The sequence below is a fragment of the Peromyscus eremicus genome, chromosome 20, assembly GCF_949786415.1.
Source record: "Peromyscus eremicus chromosome 20, PerEre_H2_v1, whole genome shotgun sequence".
Classification (NCBI taxonomy): Eukaryota; Metazoa; Chordata; class Mammalia; order Rodentia; family Cricetidae; genus Peromyscus; species Peromyscus eremicus.
Window position 1 is genome coordinate 25,580,769 of NC_081436.1, and position 25,026 is coordinate 25,605,794.

General features: G+C 45.4%; 1 protein-coding gene and 1 non-coding gene across 23 annotated transcripts in view; both read left to right on the forward strand.

Annotated features, from left to right (window-relative positions):
• Window positions 1–768: 768 nt before the first annotated feature.
• Window positions 769–25,026, forward strand: part of Rbfox2 (RNA binding fox-1 homolog 2) — a 247,547-nt gene continuing 223,289 nt past the window's right edge. For all 22 annotated transcript variants that reach the window (XM_059247129.1, XM_059247134.1, XM_059247133.1 and 19 more), the window contains exon 1: window positions 769–1,005. In XM_059247129.1, coding sequence (XP_059103112.1) covers window positions 826–1,005 — 180 coding nt within the window. In that variant the 5' untranslated portion in view covers window positions 769–825. The remainder of the gene's footprint in view (window positions 1,006–25,026) is intronic.
• LOC131897293 (U6 spliceosomal RNA) lies at window positions 21,917–22,024 on the forward strand. The gene has a single exon (XR_009375644.1). It is a non-coding gene; the product is annotated as a U6 spliceosomal RNA (small nuclear RNA).

Genomic DNA, 25,026 nt, shown 5'->3' on the forward strand with positions numbered 1-25,026 from the left:
GCGAGCTCCCTTCTGCTTCCCTATATCCCAGGCAGCCAGATGGGAGATACCAGGTCACCACTTCGCACAACTAATACAACTAGCGGGAGCCGCAGCCCCGTACTCGGGCCCTTCAAGCTCCGCCCTCCGGCCGCCGCCCTAAAAGAGGCGGACCGTTCCCTCTGCGAGCCTCCCTGAGCATCCCGGAGATTCCCGAGCTTTTCCGATCCCTTCCCGGCCTCCCGCGGGCTGCCCGCGCGGCGGGGGGCGGCGATTGCCGAGGGGCGTAGCCACGCCCCCTCGCCCCAGCCTCCTCTCGCGCGGGCGGCCCGAGTCCCCACACATCCAGGTCCCTCCTTCCCTCCCTCCTTTCTCTCTCCCCGCCTTCCCGGCCCTGCCACAGTGGCGGGACGGAGGATCCCGACCAGTGAGCTGGCTGCGGCTTCGCGCTCCTCCTCCTCCCAAATAAACAGCCCTCCCCACACCGGGAGCCCGGGCCGCCCCCTTCCTCGCGCAGCCGGCGAGAGTGGTGAGGGAGCGCGGGACTGAAGGACCAAGGGACGGAGGGAGCGGCGCACGCGCGTGCGAGCGTGCGGACGAGCGAGCGGCCGGAGTAGAAGCCGGAGCCCGAGCCGGAGCGGGAGCCGGAGCCGGAGCCTGAGTTGGAGCGGTAGCGAGAAGCCGAAGCCGAAGCGGGGCTCCGGGCCGGCGCGCGCGCACGCACGCACGCACGCGGGGGGCGGGGCCGGCGCGCGCCCGCCTGTCGCGACTGTCGGCGCCGAGGCCCAGGGGGAGGTGGCCTGTCGCGGGTCGCCCGGCTCCCGGAGGCGAAGGGGGCGCGGGCGGATGGCGGAAGGCGGCCAGCCGCAGCAGCAGCCGCCTCAGCTCGGGCCCGGTGCCGCTGCCCGGGGCATGAAGCGGGAGTCGGAGCTGGAGCTGCCGGTGCCCGGAGCGGGGGCAGACGGACCCGAGCCCGGCCTGAGCAAGCGGCCGCGCACCGAGGAGGCGGCTGACGGCGGGATGCAGGTGACGGCGCGGGACGGGCGCCCGGTTACGGCGGGCCGCGGCGGGCTCGGGCCTCGGGGCGCCGGGTGGGCCTGGCTGGAGAGTGGGCTTGGGGCCCGGTGCAGGGGCTGTGCTCCTAAGGGGGCCCCCGGAGGCAGCGCGAGGGAGTGGGATTTTCCTTCTGGAGTTGGGGGATTGAGCAGGATCGGGATGCAGTCTATTTCTTAAGCCCGTCCCCAGTTTCTTGAGAAGTTGGGGCATCCTGGATCTGTTTGTCCTGAGGAGAGCTGTTGGGCCGAGTCGAGAGCGAGGGAAGCTAATGGGAAAGCTCCCGAGAAGGAGGAGACTCCTTTTGGTTTACCCTGGGCACACTGGGATGGGGAAAGGGGAGCGGCATGTGGAGGACAGACTGAAAAGCCAGCTAACTCCTGGAGAGAGCCGAAAGGGGATGTGGCTTAGCTTGTGGGTTCAATCAGTTACACGGGGAGTCCTGAGAAGTCCGCGGAGTTTGGTAGTGTGGAGGCACCGTGATGCTCAGTCTCATTAATTTTGTGCAGCATGCTACTAAGTCTGGAGAGAGAGATCAGGCATGTCCCTCCTGTGCTTTACCCGTTGCATTCTGCATTCGTTGGACGAGTGTCCTGGGGTAGCGGAGAAAATTTATAGGGTTGTTAGGAGGCTGGTTTCTTGAGTTGTGGCCTCAAGGGTAAGCTGACTGATGAAGGTAGGGGATGGCCAAGATATTGATGCTGTCGGTTGTTACTTAGTTTGAGGAAGGGCTTTAGGATTTGGTCTCTGTTTAGAAAATGATTGAATGGATATGAAAATATGAAATGGAGAGGCTCATTCAGCAGCAGTGGGATGCTGTTTAATTCTTTTAGAATCATAGAATGTTAGAGATGGAAGGGGCCAGAGATACCCACCTACTTTTCCGCTGCGGATTCTCAGTCTAATACACTTGGCAGAGTTAAGCAGAATGGCTTATGTGCACTTTCAGTGAAGGGTCAATACTTTGCATCTTTGTGTGTGTGTGGTGGGAAAGGGTGTGCTCAAGTTCCAGCATGTTTTAACAACCTCATTTTTATAGATAGGGAGTTAGAAGTCCTGAGAAGACTAGTGATTTGACTATAGCCACCCAGTTCGCTGCTTCTAATTCCTATTCCTGTGCTCTCTCCATTACACCACTCTTGGAAATCTCTGCAGTGCTGAAAGACTTCCTGTGCTCTGCCTGACTTCCTGTGGCAGGGAAGGAGCTGTACTTAAAGCCTGGCATGTTTGCTGTGTGCCTCTTGTCTCCTTTGCAGAATCCACCCTGTTAGCTCCTTGGGTTTGGTTAAAAGGGACTCCCTGGCTGTTTATTTTTGAATTCTTTTGTTTGCTGGCTTTTACTTCCCTTAGAAGAAGTCTGTGAGGCAGAGGGATTGTGAAGTCAATCTCGGAGCCATAGAAGAATGGGGAGACAAAGTGAGGTGGGTTAGCACTGGATGATAAAGAGGGATCACCGGATACAGCTGGGCATGTTCACTTGGTGTGTGCACACATCTGAGTACACGTGTAGTCACTTTTTCCCCTCGCCTCTATGTTAGTCTTAGTTAATAGTTCTTTTTGCTTTCTCATTCTTTTGCCTGGGGCCTATTGTTTGCTGACTGCTTTCACATTGGCTAAGGATGGTGATACTTGGAAATGGAGTAGTGCATAGGGACTTTGGGATGTTCAGAGGAAGGAGTGAATTAGGTCCTTTGGGTGCAATTGGATAACTTAGAACTATCCCACGGAGAGTTATTTTACTCTGTATATTTGTGAATATTCTTTACTTTTCCCTTTGTACATTCTTATGATTGTAGGTTTTGTTTTTGTTTTTGAGACGGAGTCCTATTTGTAGCCTAAGTTGGTCTTGAACTCATTGTGGTAGCTGAGGATGACCTTCAACTTCTGGACTCCTGACCTTCCTGCTTCTACCTTCCTAGTAGATTTCTGAGATTACAGGCATGTACCACCATGCCCAGCTCATCATAGTAGTTCTCTCACACCGTGTCACACAGGTGTTAACATGGTCATTGACTTAGCTCTCCCTCTGTTTTTAACTAGCTCTGTGTTAACCCTGGGGAAAACCCGTGTTTTGGGACCTCTGTTTCTTATCTAGAAAAGTGTTTGTATAAAGTGATTTCTAGGTTGCCTTCTTGAAAAACCTAAGCTAGATTCCCTTTCCTAACTGCATGTGACCTGGGCAGGGAGACAAGTGAATGAAAAGTTGAACCAAAAACACTGTGGGTGTGTAATGCGTATTTAACTAATGTTTATCAAGCAGCTGTGACACTCTTAGGGACTTTTTTTTTTTTTTTTTGAGCTTGCTATGTATACCAGGCTAGCTCTGAATTCAGAGATCTTCCTGCCTTTGCCTCCTGTGTGTTTGGCACTTTTAACCCTAGAGGATAAATAAACCCTACCTTTATTGAACTAATAGCCCATGGCAAGAGACAAATCAGTAGTTTTTCTTAGCTTGTGGGAAAATTAAGTAGAGAAAGAGACAACTTTAGAGATGGTGCAGGAAGGTCTCTCTGTAGGTGACCTTTGAAGTGCAGATGTGGGTCATTCAGAGGTTTTAGGGAAGAGGGTTCAGGCCATTCAGTGGTTTAGGGAAGAGGAACCCAGAGGGCTGAGACTTTGGGAGAGAAGCTGCTTGGTGTGCTGCATAGGAGGCCGGTGTAGCTGGGACAGAATGAGCAGGCAGGGGCCTTCTCAGGAGATAATATCAGCATGAGACGGGCCTGGAGGGGCTACGTAGATATCTTTATGGATTTGTCTTAGAGCATATATGTATTTTTCTCATACCTGAAGACAGCTAGAGTTTTTTCTGAAGCCATAGCTGGGTTCTTGAAGATTTCCCAACAGCATAATTGGCACTATTAGACTTTGTTTTTGCCTGCTGGTATATTTATACGTATTTATGCTTCATCTTTTATTGTCATTAGAGGTTTTATTGTGCCTGCTTCTTTAGACTGTAAGCTTCTACAAGGCAGAAACTGTATTTCCTTTATTTATTCTTCATAGTACCTGGGTTTATAGCAAATGTTCAATGTCTGTTAAATTGAAGTTGAGATTTATCACTTACAAATAACCTAGGGATTAATCGTGAGATTCCTGAGTGAAGGAGCCATCACAAAATTATCAGTGCCCTAGAGTGCAGAGAATTAACTCTCCCCTTCCCCCTCCGAATTCAGTAGTTGACTGAGTTAATTCTACTTACTAAATGGAACTACAACCCTAAACTAAGTTTCAAGGCTGAGTCTTGTTAGGTTAGACCCCCAGCTTTTGGACATCATTACTTCCAAAGTGGAGTTCTGGGGCTCCAGAGTCTGGGCTTGTGTTGTAAGCCCTAGGCTCAGAAGGAACCTGAGGGAGAGAGGAAGACTTAGTGCTTTCTAGAACAGTGCATGAAGCCTCATGAGGGGAGAAGAGTCCACTCAGCCTGGGGAAGAGTAGAGAAGTAGAGAAACCTGGACTGCGGAGTTGGAGGAAAGAGATGGGTTGGTGTGAAAATTGAAGCATGGTTGAGAAATGTGGCTATTAAAAATGGAGCCTGGAGATAGTTATTCTATTAGTGGAAAGCTAAGTGTGTAACATGTACAGATGTTAGCACATCATTTCGCTTTCAGCAAGGCTGATATGTGTGACGTGGAGGTTCTACCAAACCGAGGGATGCTTTGGGTCAGCCTTTCTAGTGGTTGCAAACAATTTAATCATAAAAAATTGTATTTTTATGTAATCTTCTAGGAATTTGGCTGAAGTATAAGGTAAGGTGTATCTTAATTATTACTTATACCTTCAGCAAAAGTCTTTGTGGCAGTGAAAAGTTGGTATGTGATTTTTGTGGCCTAGTAACTGCTTCTGACCATAGTCATCAGTCTAGAGTAGCTTAGTGAGTTCAGCAGTGTGAACAAGTGTGGTGTACATGTATGTGTGTATTAGTGTGTATATAAAAGCATACACTCTGGGGAATGAATCAAAGGCCTCATGAGTGCTTGGTAATTGCCCTACCATTGAGCTACCTCTGTAGTCTGTGAGAGTTTGTGTGTGTGTGTGTGTGTGTGTGTGTGTGTGTGTGTGTGTGGTTGTTGTTGTTGTTGTTTTTTCCGGTACTGGAGATCAAACCCTTGATCATGCTAGGGAAGCATTCTACCATTGAGCTGTATCCCAGCCCTATTTTTATTCTTTATTTTGAGATAGTATCTTACTACTTTGCCTGGGCTGGTCTTGAACTTACTGTGGCCTAGGCAGGCCTGCTATCCTCCCGAGTCAGTCTCCTAAGTGGCTAGTATTACAGATCTTGGCCATCAGGTGTGGGTCACTTTTTAGTGACTGTAGTAGCCAGAAGGCTCTTCCTGGTCTCAGGGGAGGGCTCTCAGCTATCCTGGTGTCTTTTGAAGTCAGTTATCTTCACGTTTGCTCATTTCCAGGTTGATTTCCTTCTAGGTAGGTATCTATTTGGACCCTTGTTTGGGTTTTTGGTTCTGAAACTGGGCATTGTGCTACTCTCAGTAAAGTTACTCAATAGTGTGCTTTCCTTACAAGTAATTTCGTGGACAATGTCTCATCTAAATGAAGTAAACCTCATTTTTCTCTGCCTTAGTTTTCTTAGGCAGCCACAACCAAATGTCATCCACTGGTGGTTAAACAACAGACGTTTCTATCTCACAGCTGTGAACGTCTAAGATGGTGCCAAGAGGTTTGGACCTGGTGAGGGTCTGCTTCATGGCTTGAAATAGTACCCTCTGGCTATCTGCTGAGGTGGCCTTCAGTCACTCAGTGCGTCAGGGGTAGAGAAAGTGAGAGCTCTATATTGATATTTATCTCAGTGGCTCCAGCCTCAGGACCTCATCGAATCCTAATACTTTACAAAGACTCCCATCTCCAAATGCTATCACTCTGGGAGCTAGGGTGTCCACTGAGTTTTGGGAGGATATTCAGGTGGAGAAAACTGAGGCATAGTCAAGGGAAAAAAAAAAAATCACTGGAATTTTTTTTTTTTTTTTTTGAAAAATTTTGGGTTGGAGATTTAGCTCAGTGGTAGAGCACTTGCCTAGCAAGCTCAAGGCCCTGGGTTCGATCCTCAGCTCCAGAAGAAAAAAGAAAAGAAAAATTTCCTTTCCTGTATGAATGGAAGCCCAGAAATGTAAACCTGGTGATGTATTTGAGTTACAAGTAGAATTAGTCTTCTGGTAACTCAGACTGAGGGGACCGTGTCTCCACTCCCTCTCCTCTTCTAACCACCTTGTCATTCTTTTCTCTGTCACACTGACATTTGAACATAACCTAAGCTGACTGAAGATTGAACTTTCTTCATGTTGTTGTAAAGCAGACTAGTACAGACAGGCCTCAGGATTACAGGATGAGGGAAAGCAGTGCAGAAAATGAGTGTAAATGTGCACAGCACCGGTGGGTGCCCGTGAAGTGCTAGTCTGATGTCTCCCAGGCCTTTAGCGGCCATTGTTGGGCTGTAATTGCCGAAACAATTGTGAGTGGACGTGTTTGAATTTTTGTTGTATGTTCATAAACACAACGTCATAAACACCTTTTTCTGGGGCACACTTAAACTTCAAGTAGAGACAGAGGGAAGGAGCCACAGAGATGGTGGGAAGGAAGCGGCAGACTCTGGGGCATGAGCAGACAGATGGAGCGAGGCATGACGAGTGCATGCCATGTTTAGGTGGCCCCTAGCAGTATTGAGTTTCTTATTCTTTCCCCTGCCGCCCCAGGAGGAACGGGCAGCTTACATGCTAAGGTTTCATTATCTAATCCATCACAGATCAGCTTGACTAAGCCCATTGGCCGCTGCTGATCTAGTTAGAGTGGTGCAAAGCTGCTTGAGCCAGGATTGGGACAAAGCGGATCAGAACTGCCATGTGAATCCTGGACATATTTCTGTAATTTGGGTTGGCAAAACGGTTTGGGAAATTAACTGAGAGAGTCAGGAAGCAGCAGGACATTTCTCCCCCACCCCGCAGACATTATCTTAGGGACCCTGAGGGGAGTGTATATGGAGGGTATGTTTCTCTGGAGTATGGCTAAGTTGCTTTGATTATTTGAGCCTGAACTTTAAAAAAATTTTTTTTAGATTGATTTACTTTATGTGTACAAATGTTTGTTTTGCCTGTATGCATGTATGTGTAAGAATATGTGTGCCTGTTGAATCTCCTGGAACTGAGGCCACACTATGGCTGCTGGGAATGGAACCCAGGTCTTCTACAAGATTAGCCAATGCTTTTAACCTCTGAGTCATCTCTTTAATTCCTGAGCCTGAATGTTTTTTGATTATTAATGTTTTTTAGCAGCATTTGGAGATTTAATTTGTTATCATCTGGTTGTGTCTGACCTTTCTGGGTGATCCCTTATCTGAGATTTTAAAGAGTTATCTCTTCCTTTAGAGGGGGAGAGCCTGTTATTACCAAGCTGGTTGTATAAACATTTGTTATCTGTATATTTTACAGGTGGTGTAGTAAACACCACTGGAGTCTTCCCGGTTTGGATTTGAGTCCTGGCTTCTCCACTTACCAACTCTTGGCAAAGTCCTGAGTCCTTGCACGCACATCTGTGACCTGGGAGAATTAATGCTTATGAGCTACTACAATGAGTAACTGAGATTATTTAAAGTGCCTATGTTGATTCCCAGCTCTCCTTATATCCTGCTGTACAGCACTCAGTAAGTTCCTGCTTACTGCTTGATCAGCATGGAGTGGTTAATGTGCTTCCGATTGATTAAGTGCCAGAGTTGGGGACTGTTAGAGATGAGCTGATGAGCTGTGTGTTAAACTGGGAAACCTCATTTGCTCTATATCCAGGGGAGGAAGAGAATGAACCTGGCATTAAGGGTGTGTGTGTGTGTTGTGGGGGGCTTTATTCTTTGTAAGAAGCGAAGGCTACTGAAGTGTCTTGGTTCTTGCTGGGCCTGAGGGTAGTGTAGCCTTCCCGGGAGGTGGGTGACAGATTGGCTGTTGTTTTTCCAGAGGACCAGGGATACAGGATCAGTGAAAACGTTTTTCAGATCATTAAAGTTTGCTGAATAACTGTACTGCCTTAAGTAGATGGATTGCTGTCTTGTATGCTTTGTAGTGGCTTGGGTGAGTGGAATTGAGCAGGGTACCTCTTTTCTCAGTGTCCTCAAACCAGCTTCAGACTGTTAGAGGAGTGACCCCCAAAGGCAGAGCCGCTGTTAGCTCTGCTCAGAATGTTGTTGGAACCTGTGCTTGCCCCAGCATCACGTTCGTTCTCCTGTGTAGTCTACCGGCCCTTTTTCTACACTCCACCTCCTGTTCATGGCCAGAGACTTGGAGTTTCTGAGGACACCAGGCTTCCACTTTGTTTCTGTTCCTTTTCAGGAAACTCCTGTCTCTTCCTCTGCACTTGCCCCTGCCTCCTTACCCCTTGTTTGTAAGGCCCAGTCTTCAAGACTTTCCTGAGTGTTGATTGTCCCCAGATGTCTCCTGACATCTACCAGTGTCCATGGTTTTGTTAGTTGTTTTTCTGTTGTTTGTTTGTTTGGTTTTTTTTTTTTTTTTTTGGTGTGCACTTGTGTCTGTGTGTTTGCATGTGTGTGTGCATGCTCACTGGTGCATATGTGGGTTTGGGAGCCTGAAATTGATGTCTGTTGTCTCCCACAATCACTGTCCATTGTATATCTTATATAGGTAGGTCTTTTGCTGAACCCTGAGCTTGCCTTTTCTGCTAGTTTGGCTAAATGAGCTTGCTGGGGTCCAGTTCCCAGTCTCTGCCTCTCTCTAGCTCAGAACATAGGCTGACCACCATGCCCATTGGCATTTATGTGGGTTCTGATCTGAACTCCAGTCTTCACACTTGTGTGGCAAGCACTTTACCCATGGAGCCATCTCCAAAGCCCGTTATAGGACTTTCTAGATTAACATTTGCTCAAATGTCTACCCCTCCTCTCCTGAATAGACTGTGAAATCCTTAGGGCTTTATAGGATTTCATACTGTGCCTGCCCCAAGAGGCCAAGGAACTCTGTTCTTGGAGAAGTGAAGATTTTTCTTGTTTCTCAGTTGTGGCTCACAGATGGCTTTAATGGTTGCCCTGGATTTTCCCTGAGGGTCTGGCCCTTGGTGTCTGCCTTGCAGCTCCTGTGAAGGTTGGGGTGTTGCATACTCTGTGTGTTACTGGATCTCTCCATTGCCATCAGGGTTAAAGGTGAGAAAAGGCTTTCTGAGAACAGAAGCTGGAGTGGAATTGAACAGCCAAATGTGTCAGGTGGGCATGGCAACCTGATATTTGGTTTCCTGTGCTCAGATACTAATTGACTGCACATGTGTATGTCTAAAAGCCCCTTTGTAACAGTGTGTTAAGGAAAACAGGAGCCATACCAGTGAAGGGCATTTGGAACTAACATGTCGGGTTCACTGCAGCAGCCTGTTGACTTGCCTTTTACCATGCTGCCTGGAGAGTGTGGAGGGCTGTGGCTGAGATAGAGCACTACAGTTGCCACGATGTACTTGATCAGTTGTGGACCTTAAACCTTTCCCCATCAACCAGGGAGTTTTCATCAGATACTGTAAGGGGTCCAGGAAGATTAGTAAGTGGAGACATTTTACACAACACACGTTTGTTTTTTAGGTCACCCATGTTGGGTATATTTGAAAATGAGGAAGTTTGACATGTTTCTTTGAAATATCAGCTTTGGAGGTAGATTCATAGAAGAATTTTATAAACATTTTCTTCCTGGGCTTTGTTCTTCCTTCTGGTTTCTCTTGGAGCTACTCGTTCTGGATCCTCTAGACTCTGGCCTGCTTTCCACCTTCCAGCCTCCCCTGGTTAGTGTAATAGAGGCTTCCTAAGGGCGTGTTTCCTGCCTGGCCTTTTAGATTCTGAGTGGGTGCAGCGGGCTCTAAGAGGGGGAGGGGGAGCAGCCACGCACCCCCTTTGACCTGTCTTGCACTGTGTGGCATCTACGAATGCCGTGAGTATTCATGATAAACACCATCACAGAGCGGGTTATATTTTTGAATTAACAAAGATAGTAGTTGAATAACAGCATTAAAAACCTGCTTTTCCAAGGGAGGAAACTGAGTTTTTCAGATGGGTGTTTTAAACCATACATACTTTTTTTTTTTTTTTTTTTGGTTTTTCGAGACAGGGTTTCTCTGTGTAGCCTTGCGCCTTTCCTGGGACTCACTTGGTAGTCCAGGCTGGCCTCGAACTCACAGAGATCCGCCTGGCTCTGCCTCCCGAGTGCTGGGATTAAAGGCGTGCGCCACCACCGCCCGGCTACTTTTTTCTTTTAAAGGACCCAAGTCCCCAAAAGTGTTCTTGTGAGAACTTTCCCACATAGAGGCTGGTTCCCTGGTTTTTCTTTGTTGAGGAAAAGTACTTTAGCTTTGGGTATTTTTTTTTTTTTTTTAATTCCAGGTTTGTGGTTTTTTTTTTTGTTTGTTTTTGATACAGTGTCTCTAGCCCTGGCTGTCATGGAACTCACTGTGTAGAACAGGCTAGCCTCTGCCACCCAAGGGCTGGGACTAAAGGTGTACACCACTATGCCTAGCTCAGGCATATATGGCATTTAAAGGAGACATTCTGTTTATTTTTCTTTCTGGCTGCATTGATTTTTTCCCCCCTTATCCTGATTGGAAGTACCACAAGCAAAGCATGACTATTTTGAGAGATGGGCTGGTGGCTGTGGGACTCCTCTCGCTCTGGAGGTGGAGGTGGGTGTGGGCAGAACAGGGGGCAGAACTGGTACTAGGAGAGCTAGAGAAACTACAGACAGGGCTGTGGGGTCCAATGTGGCCTCCAGCTAGCTACAGCTTGAGTTGGAACACTTAAGGAACAGAGAGGCTCATGGGAAGTTCTTCCAACTGTTTTATTTTGAGAGTTTTTCCTCTGCATATTGGCAGCTGTTTGGAGGAGGGGACATTAATTGCTGACAGTCAGAATGTTTTCCAGAGCAGACCTATATGGATCTCATTAGGGATTAGTTTCTGGGGACTTTGGTTCAGCTTCCCAGGTTTTTGTGATGGGCCTGCCTCATTTGCCTGGGACACTGGGCTGGTAGAAAAGCAGTTGCCTGAGGCATGGAGCTAGTCACAGAGATTACCTTTAGTGGGACTTTCATACTCATTCCTACAACCTTAACTTTCTTTTCTCTTATCTTTTTGTTTGTTTGTTTGCTTGCTTGCTTTTAGGGACAGGGTTTCTCTGTGTAGTTTTGGTGTCTGTTCTGGATCTGACGCTGTAGACCAGGCTGGCCTGGAACTCAAAGAGATCCGCCTGAGCACTGGGATTACCACAAAGGCATGGACCACCACAGCCCGGTTTATCTTTGTTTTTTACTGTTTTCTTTCTGCAATTCAGCATGCTCCACAGAGATTCTTGAGAGGGTTAGAAATAATCTTGGTGGAAGGCAGGGCTTGCAGATCTTTGCTCAGCGTCATCCCTTCTTCAATGTTCCACCCCTGTGTAAAAGCTTCTACAAATGAGGTCCTTACCCCTAATCTGTCTGGATGTGTAGCTTTGGCAGCCCTTACGGCTGCTGCTTGGTTTCTGTGGGATGGGATGGTAGGATTGTGTGACTTGAAAGCACAGTCTGGCAGAATTGGAAGTTTTATGGTAGTTCTCAGCATCACATTGCTTAACTTATCAGCTTTCACCTCATAGAAACTAGCAGGACCACTGTCACTGTTAGTGGTGGGCAGAGTGGGCTTGATGCCTTTGTTGGAACTTCAGGAAATCTCCACAAAGACCGCCTCTTACACTGGGAGATTTGGCAGAGCTTGTTGGGAGTTAGTAATGCTTCTTTTGAAAGTGCCACCAGGTTTTGTACTGTACATATCTCCAGGAGAGAGGCAGAGAAGCAAATGATATACCAGAGTGGAGCGGAGTGCTAGGCAGGGTTTCATATATCCTGTGTTTGCTGTACGCATAGGCTTTACTGCATGTTTTATATGGTGCATTGGAACTTGAAGCCATAGGCTGATTCATTCCTCCCAATAAAGCCAATTTAATATCAGTGAAGACTGAGGTAGGTAGTGCTGGTCTTGTTTGCATCTGGCTTTAGACAGTCCTTTTTTGAGGAATGGGGGCGCGGGGGCAGCAAGGTCTCTTGTGTTCCTGGCTGGTCTTGAACCAGGTGTGTAGCCAAGGGTAGCCTTGAACTTTGGCTCTTCCTGTCTCTATCTTCTGAGGCCTGGCATTATAATAAGCATGCACCACCATGCTCACTTTAGGCAATGCTAGGTGTTGAACCAGGGCTTTGCTCTTGCTAAGCAAGCACTATACTACTGACTGAGCTACAGCCTGTGCCCCTAGATACTAACATTTTGACCACCTCTGGTTAACTCATTGCTCATTGTAGACATCTTTGGCTCCCTCCTGTGCATAGATCTGTAGCTGCTTCCTGTGATACTAAGTAGGTGTTTTTGCTGTAACAATTTGGCCTTGAGCTGGTTGTTTTACAGTGTTAGAGATCAATTGGTTTCCTTGGTACAATCTACTTTCAGACTTTGTTACAGTAGTCACTCAGAAAAGACCATTAATGATTTTTGTCAACTGGCTAAAAATGCTGTGATGATAGATGACCCTATGTCTGTGTTTGTGTCCCCTGTATACTTATGTCACTGTAGGCTTTGCTTTTTAGCCATGGAAAGCCTATTTTAAGACTTCCTTTGATATTCTTGGGTTTAGTGGTGGGCTCATTTACTTTTTTTTGGATTTTAGCTTTAGTGTTAATTTTAGACAGTTAAAACTTAACTTGATCTCCAGAGCTTGATCAAACAACTCATCTGGTCTAACATTCTTTTAAGCAAAGCAAATTGTTTTAATTTGGAGTGTCAAAAACTATTCTGTTGATCTTTGAGAAACATAGTAAGTATCATTTTGAAAAAAAAAAAAAAAGAAGTCACATCACTTTGGGAATTAAACAAAAAGGTAAAACTGCTGTACTGTACACTTCCAAGCAGATGTTGTGACTGTGGAGTCATTTGTTTTGGTTTTTCAAGACAGGGTTTCACTGTGTATCTTTGGTTGTCCTGGAACTCACTCTGTAGACCAGGCTGGCTTGGAACTCACAGAGATCCACCTGCCATTGCCTCGTGAGTGCTGGAATTAAAGGTGTGCGCCTCCACTGCTGAGCAGTGAATGTGAAATCTTACACAGAATTTCCAAACTGGCTTAACCGAGTCCAGATTTGTGCCCCTGTTTTCTACATCTAAGTTAATTCCTGACTCAGATTTTATAAACATAACATTTAGTGAAATGCCTCCCTCTCATGGTGAGTCCCATCTGCCCAGATGTGAGTGCACCATAGTCACCACTTGTTCTTGGAATCCTACATTTTTCATTTGCTTTACTAGAGTGTAAATGCTTTTAATATGGCAGTGAGAGTGTTCCCGTTAATGGTTTCAGGCCTGTGATGCTCACAGATGCTTTTCTCAGTCCCCATTAGAAAAACTTGAATGGGCCTCACACAGTCCTTCCATTTCCAGTGCCAGGGAATAGTCATAACTTACTAAATGTTTATTGAAAACAGATCAAACTGTGTATATCTCTGAACATCTCTCGATGATCACATCTCTGAATCTGAAGCATACTGCCTAAAGTTGCATGTAGTGGTCATGAAGCTCATGGTGTGTTTGTAAAAGGCTTCCCCACAGGCTTCAGCCAGTCCCTACAGCAGTCCTAAAAGGTAAGACTACGGAGAGGCAAGCTGAGACTCCTCCTCCAATCCAGAGGCTCTTTATCAAGGCCTTCTAAGTTTTGTTCTTCCATAGGAATTAATGGTATGACAGATGAAAAATGGAGCACATAGGTACTTACTGTCCTTGAATGCCACATACTTAATATTGAAAGTATTTTCTCCCTCCTGCTTCAAGTTCCCAAGTGTTGGGATTAAGGGTGTGTCCACCAAGCCTGTCTCAAAAACATTTCCAGTGCTGTTGCTTTCTGTAGAACTTGAAGCTAGCACTGAAACCCAGTTTTTTTTCTTAAGTTATTTGGATATAGCCAGTGTATAGTCCAAGTGCCAAACAGTGTATCAGGGCTTTGTGTTTATCTTGGTTTCCTGTGGTTTAGCTTTGTGGGAAGCAACATGAGCTCATTGGTTGTGGTGTGTATGATGGGTTGAGTTTTTGTTGTTTTGTCTCAGAATTATCTCATTTCTAATTTTATTGTTGCTTGAATGATGAATTAACAGCATATCAGTAGATTGATCATGGAAGGCAAAATAGAAATCATTTAAGATGGAAGGCTTGGACGGTAGCTTTTCCCTTGGCTTTAGTTAGGGGGAATAGTTGATGTATTTAATTTACTTTTGGGACAAGGTCTCGTTGTGTAGCTCTGGCTGGTCTGGAATTCACTATGTTGATCAGGCTAGCCTCAGACTCAAGAGATCTGCCTACCTCTGCCTACTGAGTGATGAGACTAAAGGTGAGTGCCGCCATGCCTGGCTTTACATTATTTTAAAACTTAGAGTATCTTCACATGGTTACTGTGCAGAATACACAGAGATTAAGGGGTAGAAAGTCTGCCTTCACCAGCTTTCCATTCTCTCCCAGGGTAACTGATGTGGTGGTGGTTGTGGCTTCTCCACAACAGAGACAGTTCCTATATATTTCCCTACCTCGGACAACTCTAATGTAGGGCAATACTCGCACTGTTCCGATTGCTGCTTTTCTCTGTTGGGGCATCCTCTCCTGTCAGTTTGACCCTGCCCCCCATCCCCCTTCTACTTGTTAGCTTTCTAGAATTAAGATGATTTTGTTTTGGTCTTTTGAGATAACCATATCTGTGTGTTCAGTGAGAATGAGTGATTAGTATTGGACCGCGTTTGGTACACTGCCATATTTTTCATGGAACCAGAAATAAAAGGCCAGAGACCTAAACTGCATCTTTATCCCTGACTGGTGATGGAGTAAAGACAAGTACCATCAGCTTTCTGCCTTCCCAGCCAGCTGCTTCGGGTTGTCTGTCTGTCTGTACTAGTAGGGCAAGCTGTGGGTCAGATAGCCTATTTGTCATTGAGCTCATGGACCTCAGGATCTGCCTTGAGTCACTGCACATGCAATCTGACTGCAGTGATTTATTTCTTATGACATCTCTTGTAGATCAGACATCTCCCAGGTGCCCAGGTTTATTATGATTGAATGTCACTGCCAGGCAGTGAACCAAATTTGGTGTTGAGTTGTGAGAAAGGAGGGTTTAATTGGTAGTAGGTGTTCCCATCTCAGCAGCCATAATTGCCATTCTCCTCATGTAACCCCTATGTTTGTGGAAAGCCCCAGGTTGATGTTCTTTCTATAATATGGGCTCCATGTAACTGAGGCCTGTTGGAAAGTAAGATACTGCTCAACACACAGGAAATATCTTTGTTTCCTGGATGGTAGAGGATTAGATTTCAAACCTAGGCTTGATTCTAGCTCCGTTACCTTTACAGACTAATGCATTTAAAGATAGGAAAGAGCTTTTATACTTTGCTTTGAGACAGGGTTTTGCTGTGTAGCCCTGGAACTCACTGTGTAGACCAGGCTGGCTTTAACTCACAGATTTACCTACTTCTGCCTCCCGAATGCTGGGATTAAAGGCAGACATTGCTGCGCCTGACTTGAGCTGTTTTTAGAGTTGTACTTGAGCTGTTTTTAGAGTTGGCTTCTGTAGTAGAGTTTGTTCTCATGAGGAAGAATGTATCGAGGACCAGCATCCCAGTAGCTTCTAGATGGATGTCAGCCTCTCCTCAGTGCAGGCTCATCACACAGTCATTGTGACCTCCAAGGCTCCTCAGTGGGTGAATCAGGTTTGCTCTGTCTTAGTGGCCTGAGTCTTTTGCCTCAACAGGGAAATGGAAGTAGACAGAGCACCAGATGCTCTGTTGTTTCGCCTATTGCTCTTTCCTTCACACCCAGTGTAAGGTTTCCAGGCATTTGTGCAAGCTGATAGCGGAAAGCGCCTGCGGGAGCAGTCTAGAGATGGGTTGGCAGGGGGCTCAGGTTACTCTTTGATCTTGATAAGAGCCATCGATCTAGGTTGGTGGCTGTTGGAGGTGGGGGATAAGCTGCCAGTGCTGTCGCCAGTGGGAAAGGATCTGTAGAATGTCCCCCAGTTAGCCTGAGGGGCCTAGCCAGTATCTCTAGGGAAACAGCACACATTTGATATGTCCATCTTACCTTCCAGAGAATGTGGCGTAGGAAATGATGGCATTCAAGAGTAGGCTAACAATGTAGGAACTGTGAGGTGCAGACCTAAGGGATAGGGCTATTATTTTAAAAACTTTACCCCTTAACCTAAAACCAGAATTTACTTGAATCGTGAAGTGCCGGGCACAGTATCTTGAATTTTCAGTGGGGCAGTGACATGTGCATAGACTAGTGACAGGAGGTAATGCTTTGGTGACACTGTATTTCCCAATCTGAACAATTATTACATTGTAATAAAATCCTGAGTCTAGAGGACTCATGCTGGTATGAGATTGCCTAAGATCAAATTTTGTCTCCAGTTACTTATCTGAGAGTCTTATGGGCAAGTTACTTCTGGTTTTAGTTTTTCATTTGTAAATTGACGATGGTAATTGCTGACTCACAGGTGATTGATTAGGTTAAATGAGTTAATAATAGGTAACTTTAGTGCTGCAGCAAGGGCTATGTGTTATTTGTTGCTAGGGGGCTGTGACACATGTATGTGACACATATAGTAAGGATACAGGAGACCATGGCAAGCACAGCTGACAGGTGTGCAGCTCTGAGTTTCTGTGTTCACGGACAGACTACCCGGAAGCAAGAGAGTACAGTGTTAATGTGACTAAGTACTTGGGTGGGGGTGGGGCGGGTCGGTGTTTTCAAGGCTGTGTAGAGTGTGGATGGATGCACTTTGGGTTCTGTGATGCTTTCAGAGCGGGATTCCCACTGTCCTGCAGAGCTGCATGAATGTCTTTCAGCCTTCTTGGCATTTGAAGGACAGACTTATGTACTTTAAGGCAGGACTTCTTAAGCTTTTTCTGCAAATAACCTCTTTTTGCCCTAGAATTTTAGAATTTAAATAAAAACATTTACAACATTATTTAGGTTGTGGAGATTGGTCAACAGTTAAGAGCTGTTCTTTTTGAGGACTGGGTTTCAATCCCTAGTACCCACATGGTGGCTCACAACCATCTCTAACTTCAGTCATAGAGGCTCTGACGCCCTTTTCTGGCCTCTAAGGGCACTGCATACATGTAGTCCACAGATGTATATGCAGGCAAAATGCCCATACACATGAAATAAAAATTAAAAAGGGGCTGGAGAGATGGCTCAGTGGTTAAGAGTGCTGGCTGTTCTTCCAGAGGTCCCAGGTTTAATTCCCAGCTCCCACATGGCGGCTCACACCTGTCTGTAACTACAGTTCTAGGGAATCTGATACCCTCACACAGATATACATGCAGGCAAAACACCAATGCACATAAAGTAAAAATAAATAAATTATTAAAAAATTAAAAGAAAAAAATCCTATTTATTTAGTGTATGTTTGTTGTGTACCCACACGACACATGTGAAGGGCAGAGAACTTATGGAGTCCATTCTCTGTTTCTACCTATGGATCTCATGGATCAAACTCAGGTTGTTAGGTTTGGTGGCAGGTGCCTTTATCCACTGAGCCATTTCACTGGCCCTAAATTTTTATTTTTCGAAACTTCATATATTATGTAGTACACACTAACCACTCTTATCCCCCACCTCCTTCCCATGAATCTCTCTCACATTCATGTCTGTTCATTTTGTTTTGTGACCCACTGAGATTAACCAGAGTTGTAAGTGTGAGCATGGGTTTGGAGCTGCCCATTGACTGGATCTGGTGGACTCAGCAGAGGGCACACAGCTGAAGACAGTGGTTCACCCTCTCCCAGGTTCTGTTGCTAGCTAATAATTCAGTGGTGAAGTGGAGAGGGCCAGTAAGCTCCTCCTTTTTCTTTGACTAGTTTTGATGGGGCCAGACTTTGGTAACTACAGTTGTGAGTGAGTGATTATAATGGTTGTATCAAGTCTAGAGGATGGCACTTTGCAGCCCTTCCCATCTTCTGGCTCATATATACTTCTACCCCACTTCCACAGTGTTCCCTGAGCCTTAGATGGAGGTGGTAGTATGAATGTCTTTTTTTTTTTTTTTTTTTTTTTTTTTCTTTCTTTCTTCGAGACAGGGTTTCTCTTTGTAGCTTTGCACCTTTCCTGGAAATCACTCTGTAGCCCAGGCTGGCCTCCCCCTGGCACAGTGCCTTATGCAGAGGTGGTCATGATGGGGTTTGAACTAGTGTCCCACTACCTCAGGGGACACCTCTCCTCCCCCACTTCTGGCTCCTACAGCAGGAGGCCTCCATTACCTCTTACTGCCTCAACCCTTGAACTCACAGAGATCCGCTTGGCTCTGCCTCCGTGGGCCACCACCGCCTGGCTGAATGTCTTATTAGTGTTGCTCATGTGCATCTTGGGCAGCCATGAGTCTGCATTCACCACCATTCATTGTAAGGAGAGGCTTTTCTGATTAAGGCTGGGGCCAGCCTTTACCTATGGGTATAAGAACAGATACTTAGGAGGCAGTTTGCTGCTATGTCAGTTTAGTTAAGCATCTACAATAAGTTCCTCACTAGGCCTGCAACCTTCCCAGATATTTACTGTATTAGGCCCAGCCATGTTCCTTTTCTTCTCCCTGTGGAGTAGACCTTAAATCTAGTCAGAACGCAGACTATGCCCCCACCATAGTCAAGCTGCTATTACACAGGAGAGGTGGGAGCACATATCTTGGCTGGTAGATTGGCCTTTTTGTTCATACAGTGATGCCTTTTCTGCCGGAGGCTAAGTTCCCTGAATGCTAGGCACCAGGGAGTAAGTTCCCGGTTCTGTTCAGCCTGCTTTCTCTGTGTTTATGACCGAGGTGTGTTGTGTCTTTGATAATAACATCTTATTCTCTACTTCTGGTTGCCCTAGAATTTTTTATACAACTCTGGGTTTTATGTGTATATTTACACAATGGAAACATTTACTGGTAATAAATCACAAAGGCATTTATTTTAGGAGAGATGTTCCAGTGGTTAAGAACACTAGTTTCTCTTACAGAGTCCTGGGATTCTATTCCAAGCACTTAGAGGTGGTCACAACCATTTCTAACTCTAGTGTCTGGGGATCTGTCTCTGTGTTCTGAGACAGACATTGCAGGCACCAGGCATGCACATGGTGCATATAGACTGCATGTAGGCAAAACACTTATAAAATGAAATAAATAAGCTAAAAATATTACTTATTTTAAAACAGTTTTTTATATATTTTACAGCCAGTTAAAGATGAAAACATCTGCATAGTGAGATATGTGTGGGTTCGAGGTCTTCAGAGCAAGTTACAGGACAGCCAAGGCTATACAGAGAAACCCTATCTTGAGAAACCAAGGGATAAAAAAAACTATTTTAGATCAAAATTTATTAATGCTTTTTTTTCTTTCCTCTCTAAAAGAAAAATTGCTAATGTTTTAAGAACTTTCTTGTTCTTTGCAATATGAGTACATTTCTCAGCCCAGCATGGTATTGAATTTTAATTCCAGCACTGGGGTGGCAGAGGCAGCCGGATCTCTGAGGTAAGTTAAAGGCCAGCCAGGTCTACATTGTTTGTGAGGGTGAAAGGTCTCATAACTTTCAAAAAGACCTATTTGGAGAGCTGGATCAGTGGTTAAGAGTGTTTCTTCTGCTCTTACAGAGGACCTAGGTTCAGTTTCCAGCACCCACATAGCAGCTAACACCACCTGTAACTCCAATTCCAAGGACCAAGTGGGAAGGTGGATAGTGTATTCTCATTTCTCAAAATAGCATACAATTGAAAACTTACATCTTATTTCTGGACTTTTCTATTTAATATTTTTAGATTGTTTGACTGAATAACTGAAATTATGGAAGTTAAACAGTATATAAAGGGGACTAATATACATTCATTGGCTGAGTGTGCCACTCAGTGGTTGAGCACACAGCATGAGATTCATCCCAGCACTGCAAAAGAAAATTTATTAATTAATAATTACATGTTAAAGAAATGAGTGAAGTGATGCATTAGAGCAGAGGTTTGCTGGTTCTACCATAACAGTCAAGAAGTGAGTGGCACTTGTAGTGCCATACAATCAATTTAATTTTGTCTTATAATAATGTTTTGTGAACACATAGGGTATTTCCATTGCTAAGCATATTTATGTTATGTATGTTGTTATGCATAGTTTTGCATATATTTATTGTTAGCTATGTCGTTTATTGTTGACTGGAAGTGCTTATATGAAGGGATGGGCAAATGCAGAGAAGAATTAAAAATGGAAAATAATATTAGAAAGTTTGATGTGCGTACAAGTGAGTCATTTAACAGTACAGTTATAAAAGGCCAAGTACACATCAGGCAGTGGGCTGAGAAGAAGCCAGGTGACTCAGAACCAATGCATAAGCCTCTGCGGGCATCTGTGTTTTCATTGGTTGGTTTTCTTTTTGGCATTTTATGGGCAGATGGACTTGGGAGCAGCCTTTTGTTCCCATAGCTGAGCTGGTGGTAGATGGAGGAGCTTCTGTGACCTGACAGGAGAGAGCACAAGAGTGGAGAGTTCTCAAGAGTGTTCTGCTGGAGCTCTTGCTGAACTCTGAGGGAGAGAAAGGAGCAGTCCATTCTAGGAGAAGCAATGGAGTGTTTATGGACAGGGCTTGCAAGCCTGGGGTCTGGACTGAGGGTGGGATTTTCCACAGTGTCATTGGCATTCCCAAGACAGCCATCACCTGAACATCCTGTGCTTGTGGCTGTCTTATCCTGTTCCTCAAGGAGTGTGTACTGTGGTGTAGTGACACTGTGTTTTGTTCATTAATAGAAAGCTGGGGCTGGCTGTGGAGCACAGTGGGAAGGCACTTGCCTAGCACTCCCAAGGGCTTGGCTTCCACCCTCTGTACTGCATCAGGAGATGGTGGCAGGTCTCCATTGTTGTCTCCAGTGGACTCACCCATTTTCCTCTTTCTCGGCTGTCATTATTGTAGAAGAAACTCCCTCAGTTTGGAATCACAGTTTGCTCGGTGGAAACAGCTTGACCTTTGTGCTATTTTTTTAATTCATGCAAAGCCCTTGCTCCCATTCGGGTGTAGGTTTTGCATTTCATAGCCTGGGATGCTGCAGCTGGCTTGATCCTGAGAAACTTTGAGAAGCTCCCGGGAGTAAGTGCTCCGTTGCCATAGTGCACTGAGTAGGTGCAGCTAGGCCAGTGGTGGTTTCCGTGAACCCTGGGTGTTAGCACATTGTGACTGTCTGTCTCTTTTGGAGAAAGCTGTTCTTCCTTTGGAGCTGAAGGTTCTATACTCTGAATCCACTCAAAGACAACTGAAAACAAAGCTGGAGCTGAACCTGGTCAGAACCTCTGAGTTAGGAGAGAGGGACTGAAATCAACTTTTCCAGCTAAAAATAATTTTGCTCACATGTTACCAAAAATGGCTCACTAGAACTGCTTTTAAGACACTTGTCTAAGCTTTTAGGTCAAGAAAAAGTTTAGAACACATCTTAAGAAGGATTTGGCTCTAACTTGCTAAAACTTTTGCCAGGCTGCTTACCCTGCAATTACCTCATGAGACAAAAGCTGGTAAAAAATGTTCTGCCTTGGATTCAGTAGGGGCCAAGTGACTCTTTTTGTTTGTTTGTTTGGTTTTTGAAATGGGGACTCATGTAGTCCAGGCTGGCCTAGATTTTGTTTTGTTTTGTTTTTAGTGTCTCATGACTGTGAGGTTAGGGAAGGGAGAATAGTGGGTGTCCAGTGCTTTTGCTGGATAGGAGGAAGACTGTAGAAGTAGCTGCTCTTGGTCTGAGAGTAGTGGTAAACACTTACAATGCCGTGCTTGGGAGGGTAAGGCGAGAGGATCACTATGAGTACAAGGTCAGACTGTATATCAAGACCCTGTATATCAGAAAACGAACAGGGCTCACGTGGGCAGCACATAACACTGAAATGGGAACTGTACAGAAAAGGTGAGCATGGCCCCTGTGCATAGGTAACATGCACATTTTTGAGCCTTTCCATATGTTTTTAAAATTGTGCTTATTTTTATGTGTTTGGTGTTTTGCCTGCATGTATGTCTGTGTACTACTTGTATGCCTGGTATCTGTGGAGGCCAGAAGAGGGTGTAGGTTCCCTTGGGGCTGGAGTTGTGAGTCACCGTGTGGGTGCTGGGAATTGAACCTAGGTCTTCTGCTAGAGGATCCAGTGCTCTTAATCAGTGAGCACCTCTCCAGGCTCTTTGTTGCATACTTTTATGACCTGAAAGAAAGACAGGGCGGGGAGGTTATAAGGGGATGGGGGACAGGGGAGTTGGGAACATGAGGGAGAGGAGGATCTTCTAAAACATACTTTGTTTACAATGTCATAATTATCTCTGACCCTTTGTATGCTAATTAAAAAATTAAAACAGAAGCAGCAGCAACAACAAAAAACCCCAAATGAAACAAGACAAGTAGTAAGGACTTGTGAGGAACTCTCAGGCTTGGAGTCAGGTGGTCTGGATGGTTTAAATTTTTTTTTTCCAAAATTTGTTGTTAGGTATATGAATGATTTATGTATGTATGTATGAATGGTACATGTGTGTAGACACACATGCCATGGTGTACATTGTGTAGGTTAGGATAACTTTGTGGAAACAGTTCTTCCCTTCCACTATTATGTGGGTTGTAGGGATCAAACTGAGGTTGCCAGGCTTGCATGGAAGCTCCCTTACCTGTTGGGCCATCTTGCCAGCCCCAGTTCTCTTCAGTTTATCACACAGACTTACAAGTCCATGAATGTAGTCTAATGCCATTACTCAGGACCAAGCACTGATCTGCTGCTGAGGCAGATGGGTTTGGGTAGACTAAAGGAGTAGGAGAAGAGAAGGACAGGTAGGAGGAGCCTGAGATCTGAGCCTGAGATGAGGACGTTGCAGGTTTGGGTAGTGATGAATCCTGAAGGTCTGGTGGGTGACTGGCGGGGTGACCCCTGGAAATAAGAACTTGGAGTCTAGAGTGAGGATATGTCTGTCAGTTTAAGTGTTGAACAAACAAGATTGAACATTGAAATCACTGGGCAGGTTGGATAGGGAATGCTTCACACGTTGGAGACTGAGAAGGTGGAGGTGGTGGAGGGCTGGAATTCACTTTGTTCTCGGCTGGAGGCCATCATTGGACTTTGCTAATTGTGGAGATGCTGGCATCTAGTGGCTAGAGGGCAGGGGTGCTGCCTTATATTTGAGCAGGCCCAGTCCCAGGCCCGCAGGGAAGGGCTCTCCAGTAGTCTGGAGGTCCAGAAGCTACACCAACTTAAAGAACAGTGGCCATCCAAGGCAGTACTTTGTGGAATATGATTTTCTCTTCTTCCATTCTGCTGTGTAAGCCCTGCCACATCATCTGGTGACGGTTGTGGAGCTCCAGTTAACCACTAGGCACTGTGCTCGACAGGCCTAAGGACAATAGATTAACTAGACATTATCACTTTTTTGAAGTTTCTTTTTTACTTCCATTTTTTAAAAAATTTAATTTAAACATTAAAAAAAGAAAAGAGTCTTGCTTTGTAGTTTAGGCTGGTATTGGGCTTGTGGTCTCCTGGCTCAGCCTCCTGAGTGCTAGGATTACAGGTATGCACCACCACCACACCTAGTCAGTTAACATGTAAATCTGTTCTTACAAATATTCCATCCACACACGCACACTCTAAGATACAAAGCCATTGGTCACAGTGACCACCACCTCCAATTTCTGTTGGTCCCTTAGAGATGCCCAATGGTAGCAGTTTGCTTTGTTTAGCTGAATGCTTGACTGTTCCCTTCTGTAGTCCTTTTCTTTCCCATTCTTTTTCTGTTTGTTTCTGTTTTGTTTTGGTTTTGAGACAGAGTTTCTCTGTGTAGTCCTGGCTGTCCTGGAACTCTCTTTGTATACCAGACTGGCCTCTAACTCACAGAGATCCACCTGCCTCTGCCTCCCAAGTGCTGGGATGAAAGGTGTGCGCCATCACGCCCCGCGATTCTGTCCTATTATATGCCGTGCTAAGAAGTTTACTACTGAAAATCTCTCCCGAGGCTGCAGTTTCTGAAGATGGGGACTAGGAACTAGACTTTTCTTCCTTTCTCTCTTTAATTACAAGGAACACAGTTGTCACCCAATAAATATTTGTTTGTAGTAAATGAGATGAACTAATAGAGCTGTCAGTGGGGAGTGAAAGAATGCCAAGTCTCAGTGAAATGTCTTCAGGGCCTGCAGGCAGGAGGTATGCTGCTGGGAAGGAACAGTCAAAGCTGGGGTGAGTAGGGGGTCCCTCTGGGTGGGCACAGCTGAAGACAGGACCCTTACTATAGAAGGTGCAAGAGATCAAGGAGTCTTTCTCTGTTTTGAGATAGTTTCACTAAGTAGCCCAGGCTGGCCTGGACCTTGGTAATCCTGCTGTAGCCTCCGCAGTGCTGGCCTACAGGCATGAGCCACTGAGCCCAAGAAACACGGGAGATTTTTAAGGAGCGAAAACACTTAATTCGCCCTTCTTGAGTTACTGCCCTAAGCTCCCTGCCTCTTGCCTCCCCTCCTCCCTTGCTTTCTTTGTCTTTCTTCTAATCCTCTTCAGTTCCCTTTCTTTTTTCCTCAAGGTTAAGTATAAGGCAAAGGTTATGAATAAGCATCATAAATGCAGAAGTCAGAGCTTCAAAGTCTTCCTTTTGTTACACATCCATAGCATTTATTTAAAGTCAGGTCTGTCTTGGGGTTGTTAGTCTGTTGATTTATTGTTTCCAGCTCTACGGATCCTTTTAAATATATATGGGTAGGCATTTTGCCATTTTCCTAGAATCTATGGCTTTTACATGTCCTCCTTTTAGATAGTATAAAATCAATAATGTATTTGTGTATGTTTGGTGTTTCACATGTGCCTTCATGAATTCATGAAAACGAGCCTTTGTCCTGTGAGTGGGACTGTGAGTGTCCTGTAAGTTTGTCCTGTCCTCGGTGGGACTGTGAGCATGGCTGTTCATTGCTTCCTGGTCTGTTGAGCACTGAGGTACTGTCTGCCTCACAGTA